Raw genomic sequence first — 7,492 nt, forward strand, 5'->3', positions numbered from 1 at the left:
TTTTATTTACTTTTAATCTCTACTTTAAAAAAAATTGTAAAAAAAGAATTATATGTTTAATCCCAAAAAAGTCTTATAAAATCAAAATAAAAACTAAAACTGAATAAAAAAATTTAAAAACTAAACTTAAAATATCTTAATTTTATAAAACTTAAAAATATATTTGACCAAAAAAAAAATTCAACCTTATTTTATTATAGGCTAAATTACATTTGTGGTCTCTTAACTTAATTTCAGGTAACGTTTTAGTCATTTATCTTTTTTTTTTCTCCCGATTTAGTCCTTTATTCCTAACAATATCAAATAAAGTATGAAAATATGAGTTTATTTGAAGATTTGCGTTACGAATTTGATGAAATTTGATTTATATTGAAGAATATAATTAAATTTATGAGTTTTGATTGAATTTTTTTTTTGAATTTTTGTATAAAAAAGGATAACATTGTTGAAATTTTAAAATATCAAATTGTCACTTAAAATTAAAATAAAGGATCAAGTCGGAAAAAAAAAAAGATAAAGGACTAAAACGTTACCTAAAATTAAGTTAAAGGACCACAGATGTAAAAAAGAATTATATGTTTAAATTCCAAAAAAGGACCCTACTTTAAAAAAAAATTGTAAAAAAAGAATTATATGTTTAATCCCAAAAAAGTCTTATAAAATCAAAATAAAAACTAAAACTGAAAAAAAAAATAAAAAACTAAACTTAAAATATCTTAATTTTATAAAACTTAAAAATATATTTGACCAAAAAAAAATTCAACCTTATTTTATTATATTATAAATAAAAAAATATTTGAAACTTTCAGCAATTGAGCTGCTCACACAATCCAATAGTCAGCGACACATATCAAACACTATTTAATTGATTGATATATCACTTTATAATTTCCTTATCTAACTCTTGTCTCAATTATTATTACATCATCACCACCGAAGGAGTCCTATATATATACATATTGTGGTAAAATTTATATCACATCCAAAACAATCAAGCAGCTCATAAAAATTCAAAATCATTGAGCAATGGAAGCTGGTGGACTTTTTCTGCTGGTCTTATCAGCCCTTTTCCTCTCAGGCAAGTTCTTATTTCTAACATATCTTCTCTATTTGTGATGTTCTTTCTTTCTAAGAGAAATTTAGATTTTGAATTAACTAACACATTCATGTATATATGCAGGAGCTAACTCAGCAACATTCACAATCAAAAACAATTGTCCATACACTATATGGCCAGCTACTCTGACTGGTGGTGGAGGCTCACAATCAGCTTCCACCGGTTTTGAGCTAGCCTCCAAAGCTTCATCCACTGTTAAAATCTCTGCTCCATGGAGTGGTAGATTCTGGGCCAGAACAGAATGTTCAACCAGAGATGGCAAATTTACTTGTGCTACTGGTGATTGTGCATCTGGTCAGTTATCATGCAATGGAGCCGGTGGAATCCCTCCAGTTACTCTTGTGGAATACACTCTTGCAACTGATGGTGGAAAAGATTTCTATGATGTTAGCCTTGTTGATGGTTTCAATCTACCGGTTTCGGTAACACCACAAGGAGGTGCAGAGGACTGTCGATCAACTAGCTGCCCTGCTAATGTGAACAAAGTTTGTCCTAACAATTTTGCAGTTAAAGGGTCAAAGGGAGATGTGATTGCTTGCAAGAGTGCATGTTTGGCCTTTAATCAACCTCGGTATTGTTGTAGTGGAGATTTTGCTTCACCTGATAAGTGTCCACCAACAAGTTATTCAAAGATTTTTAAGACACAATGCCCTCAAGCTTATAGCTATGCTTTTGATGATAAAACTAGCACCTTTACTTGCTCTGGTGGAGCAAATTACTTAATCACATTTTGCCCCTGAACTGATGTTGATCAGATAGAAATCCATCTAGATTAGCCTGGGAAATTCGCCAGTTAATTATCATATTTTTTATTATATTAAATGAATAATGCACATATGAATGCATTAATAAATCTTTGTGTAACAATCAACAAAAGATATATAATTATGAGATTATTTTGTAGCTATTATAACTTCTAATAACTACCTGATAACAACACGCCTATGTACATAATATGTGCCTCTAATTATTCGAGCATAACATACACATGTTTGATAGCAAGCCTACTAACACATATCAAATTTCATTTAATTCAATGATTATTTGATACTCATTAATAGATCAATTTATTTTTATTTTTATGTATGATATAATATTTAAATTATAAATAAATATCTACTATCAAATTACAAGTTTGTAAATGATGCTTTAAATTAGATCAATAGTGGATAATTCTTCCTCAAATAGAAGTGATTTATTCAAATAAATTATACGGTCGATTTTTTCTGATCCGGTCAACGAACATCTATTTGTGAGAAGGGTGAATATTAATTGCAATTAATATTATATACATAATTAAAATTATTTTATCTATTTAATATGTTGATACACTTTCCTTAGATTATTAATTATTTTTCCTTATTTTGAGAGATTCTCTTGTATATTATTTGTTAATTTGTACATCTTTGTGTAATTAATGAAAGTTGACCATTCTTAAATTATTCAATTGCAATGTTCTGTTTCTAACATCAGAAGCTCAAGAAATCAGTAGCTACGGATGCAATAGCAGCCATAAACCACGGTTGTTGTTATACTGGAATCTATCTTTTCATCCTTTTGAGACATGCGTATCTGAATTAAGGATGGGAATATGCTACGTCGTCGGGTCTAACTTGACCTATTTAATAAAAAGAATAGGTTCAGGCTATTTTTAAATCTTATTTATTTAAATAAGTCAGTCTCATGCTTATAAAAAACCTATTAAGTCAGGGTGGCCTATATATATTTTATTATTTATTAATGTTATTTTTTATTATTATATTAATAATATTATTTCCTATTTTAAATTTTATCAATTATGCAATCATTCTGTAGTCATTCCATATTCGGTAGTCGTTTTATATTTGGTAATATTCTATATTCGGTAGCCATTCAATTAATCGATCACTCATTTTATATTTTTTTGAGAAGTAATAATGGGTGCGTTTGTTTCAGAAAAAAATTTATTCTTTGAAATCAAAAATTATGTTTTAGGATTTAAAAGATGTTTGTTTCAAAAAAAATTTAAAATGATTTTATTAGAAAAATTATTTTTTGTTTAATAAATATAGATATATACATTGATATTAGTATGTAGATATTTTTTGTTTAATAAATATAGATATCATGTTGTATGAGTAGAACATTTAAATATTTTAATGTGAATAAGACTTTTAAATAGACTTTTAGTTCATACCAGACTTTTAAAAAGGTCAGATCAGGCCGGAAAAAAACCTATGATAGGCCGTAGGCCAAACTTATGCCTAAAAAATAATCGTAGGTTAGATTCAAACCTTTCAAAGTCTGACTTAGCCTGACTTATTCTCACCCCTACTCTGAATCTACTTTTTCGGCATATCAAAACAGAAATATATATATATATATATCACCCCACACTGAATGAATCGCATCATCATGAACTTCCTTAACTCTCAAGGCATCACCGTAAGCAGCACAAGCCTTGGCAACAGCGAAGAACACCGACTTTTGGGGTTTGATCCCACGTGCCCGCAACGAAGCATAGAGCTTTATGGCCTCATTTGGAAGTCCATCGGTGGTTAAAGCTGAAATTACAGTGGAACAAGTAGTAGGGTCTGGTTGAGGAATATTTAAATTCAAACTTAGGAATCTAGATTTTTTTTAAAAAAAATTTAAAAAAATCAATATATTTCTACAAAGTTTTTTTAAAATCTTCGAAGATTCAAAATACCAAATCCAGTATTCGAATCAAATATCTTCAAATTTGAATGGTTAATTTGAATTGAATTTGAACTTCAATGAGTTATATTAAAATAAATAATGAGATGGATTGACTAACATATTCATTAATTAATATGTAACTACAAACGACCTATTAGAAGGTGTCCCAAACACATTATATAAAAAATAAAGAGCTTTTTCTCCCACGTTCAAATTTTTTTTATCGGTATTTGGATTAATCAATTCGAACATGATTTAAATTTTACCCCATACCCCTAATTATATCTATACCCCCAAATAAGTAAGGAAATGACGTTTTTGCCCTCATTTAAATAATAAAACTCCAACAAATTTACCACTTCCCCTTTTAACCTTTCCAGAAAACAAATGTGAGGAAGTTATATTATTATTTTTTTTAATTTTTTAATTTTAATTAAGTATGATTTTATAACTAATTGTGATTCTTTTATTTTATTTTATTTTTCAGTGGGCGCACGAGGAAGAGACGGTAAAATCATACAAATGACACGTGACACTGATATTTCTACATCATCCATGATGAATCCTCCAGAGAGGATTCGACCGACAACTTCAAGGAGAAGAAGACGAGTGATAATTGAAGACGATGATGAGGGAGATCATGATCATCGATTTATCTCAGATGTGACTAATTTTTATTTTTAATTACTTGCTGATTTTAGTGCTTTTAATGAATCTATTTGTGCAGAATCTCGAGCAATAATGAGATATTATGCTGAAAAATATAGATCCCAAGGTGTTGAATTGCTAGGAAAAACAATAGAAGAAAGGGGTCTAGTGGAACAATGGTTAGAAGTTGAAGCACAAAACTATAACCCACCTGCATATAACTTGGCCCTTCATGGTTTATTTCCTTTCCATCAACAGGAGGAGTCTCCTATAGTGCGTGAGGAGGATGAGGTACATGAGCAGGTGGATGTTGCACCTTCTCATGAGGGAGAACATATGGAGGAGGGGCATGATGGAGCTCAGGGACCTGGTGAGCTCACACGGTATCCTGGAGGACCTTATGATTTGTCTGTCCTTACACGATATTGTCATCATGTTTCAACTAGACTGTGATTTGCCCCACCAGTACTCCCGTGACCCATAGAGAACTGGATGAATTTGTCAGGATTGAACCCATCAACAATAGGGTAGTTTGAAGATGATCGACAACAACCTGATTTATGCGCTTATGGAAAGATGACATTCTGAGACATCGTCATTTCACATGTCATTTGATAAAATGACGATTACTTTGGATGATGTTGTCAATCTTCTGGGATTGCCTATTAGGGGTGAGTTATATTGTCCACTCAATGTAATTAGAGTAATGGCATGTAATCTTGCCATGATTTTATTAGGAGTGACTTCAAAAGAGATATGGGAGGAGACCAAAAAGGCTAGAGGTGCACACTATATATTGGATTGGTTGAAAGAGGTCTTCAGAAGACAGTGTGCAACATAGAGATTTGACTGTGCTGCTAGAGTGTATCTATTGAATTTAGTAGGGAGTATTATTTTAACTGATAAGAGTTATACTCTAGTTGATGCGAAGTACATTCCTTTATTCAGACATTTAGACGGTACAAATAAATACGCATGGGGTACTGCTGCACTCGTAGTCCTTTATGACTACCTCTCAGATGTCAGCTGTTATGACACCAAACAGGTAGGTGGATATATGATGCTGCTTTGGGTATCATTTATTTATTTAATTTTAATTATTAAATATTATGTTAATTATTATTAATTATTAATTTTTATGTATATCATTTATTTAGTTGTTTTTATGTTTAATTATTTGTATATCATTTATTTATTTATTTTTATGTTTAATTTTTTGATTATTATTTATTGTTAATTATTAATTTTTTTTATTTTTATTTGCAACAGTGTTGGATTTACGGATATTTTCTAAATATTTGTAATAAAGGTGACCAAGGTGTTCACGTAGAATGTTTTGTCTGAATGGATAGATGGTGCTATAAACAAGGTAAGCACAAGGCCCATGAGTACAGGCATATGATTGACGCATTGACACATGCAGATGTCATATGGAGACCATGGGAGAATCATAGAGATGTCATTCCCTTTGATGATATCATGATTTATACTGGTCACCTCCGCTTATGCAGCATAGTAGTGAAATATCCGCTAAAGAGGTGTTTGAGACAATTTGGATATATCCAATATATTCCATCACCGCCACCTCCAAATCCTTCTAGATTATTTGGTGTAGATGTGGAATGGTTGGGATATGTGACGCCAGTCACCGAGATATTTCACAAGCTACGTCCAGCTACATATCCATTTGAGTGTCAAAATGGATATTTATAGTGGTTCTATCAGGTGTCTCATCCACTGCTAATGCGACCAGATGGTGTACCCCAAGTCCCACATTATAGTGTCCTGACTACTTGCAGATGCTTCTAGTTCACAGTTGCCACCTATTCTACGGTAGATCGGGGATCTTATACAACAGAGGTTGAATGAACATGAAGTTAGTCCGGATGATGAGCTGTATATTCACTTTTATAAAGCTTTGTATTTATCGCGTAGTCACACTAGTTAGTAGTAACACTTTATGCATTATTATTATGTAGTAGCACTTTCATAAACACTTTATGCGTTATTGTTATGTTGGTTACTTTTTTAAATACTTTATTCGTTATTGCTATGTTGGTTACTTTTATAAACACTTTATGCGTTATTGTTATGTCGGTTACTTTAGGTGTTATTGTTATGTCGTTTACTTTATATTGTTTGTGATGAAATATAAGAAAAATAAAATAAATAAATTACAAGATGAAATCGAACAACAGTAAACTAAACTTAATTAATAACAAGTGATTTTGTAACAGTTTTAAAGCATTAAGCTTCATCTAATAAAATTGCATCTACGAGTTATTTAGGTGGATTTTGGGTAACACGTGGCAAACGATTTAATAAATACCCCCATTGTAGACGTCCTGTATATGCTATTGCCCAAGAAGTTGCTTCATCGGTGCGATATTGCTTCCAACCTGGTGCAATGTCCAGCATTGGAAATCCATCTTTCATCTTTAACTGCAAAATAAGACCATTTGATTATTTTACCCTTACTCTCTTCACTCGTCCTTTGGTTTTGACTTTTTTAGGTGGTGGACACATTGAACTTGTAGTTGGAAAAGCAAGTTCACACACTTTACTCTTCACCACTCGTTTTCCTATAACATCAAGGGATCGAAAGCATTTCTATAAGACATTCATTTCAGTAGATATATCCAACTTTGATCCATCTTTTGTGTCTTGGATGAGTTCACATTCCATGTTTAATTTTCTCCATTGAATATGCACAGAATCTAGAGAAATTGGTTCACCCATCAATTTATATTGTGCCAATTCACAAGCACAAGGTAACCTGTATGTCCTTCTGAGAGAGCACCCATATACAAATTTGTCAATACTCACTCACTCAATTTTCTCTTATTCTTCAGCAATACGTCTTTGAGCTTCTCTTGATACAAATGTATTTAATCTCTGATAAAACCGATTTTTTTATAGAAACTTTTCTAAAACGAGCCCCTGATTTTTTTATGTTGCAACCTTATCATGTTGTTCATAGCCTCCCAACATTTACACATATCACTCATGTTGTGTTCCAACATTAACTTCAGTTTCCAGTGAGATGAC

General features: G+C 31.4%; 1 protein-coding gene across 1 annotated transcript; it reads left to right on the forward strand.

The window, feature by feature from the left end:
- The first annotated feature begins 950 nt into the window (after positions 1-950).
- On the forward strand, positions 951-2,004 carry LOC101502068 (thaumatin-like protein 1). Its single transcript, XM_012712483.3, has 2 exons — positions 951-1,078; positions 1,181-2,004. The coding sequence occupies exons 1-2, from the start codon at positions 1,027-1,029 to the stop codon at positions 1,855-1,857; spliced, it is 729 nt and encodes a 242-aa protein (XP_012567937.1). The 5' UTR covers positions 951-1,026; the 3' UTR covers positions 1,858-2,004.
- Positions 2,005-7,492: the final 5,488 nt, after the last annotated feature.

This window comes from Cicer arietinum, chromosome 1, assembly GCF_000331145.2.
Source record: "Cicer arietinum cultivar CDC Frontier isolate Library 1 chromosome 1, Cicar.CDCFrontier_v2.0, whole genome shotgun sequence".
Taxonomy (NCBI): Eukaryota; Viridiplantae; Streptophyta; class Magnoliopsida; order Fabales; family Fabaceae; genus Cicer; species Cicer arietinum.

What these genes read in the sequence shown, in the direction of transcription:
- LOC101502068 (XM_012712483.3), top strand. Translation starts at nt 1,027, where the DNA reads ATGGAAGCTGGTGGACTTTTTCTGCTGGTCTTATCAGCCCTTTTCCTC. An exon ending in ATCAGCCCTTTTCCTCTCAG is followed by an intron (nt 1,079 to 1,180) that starts GCAAGTTCTTAT and finishes GTATATATGCAG; the next exon opens with GAGCTAACTCAGCAACATTC.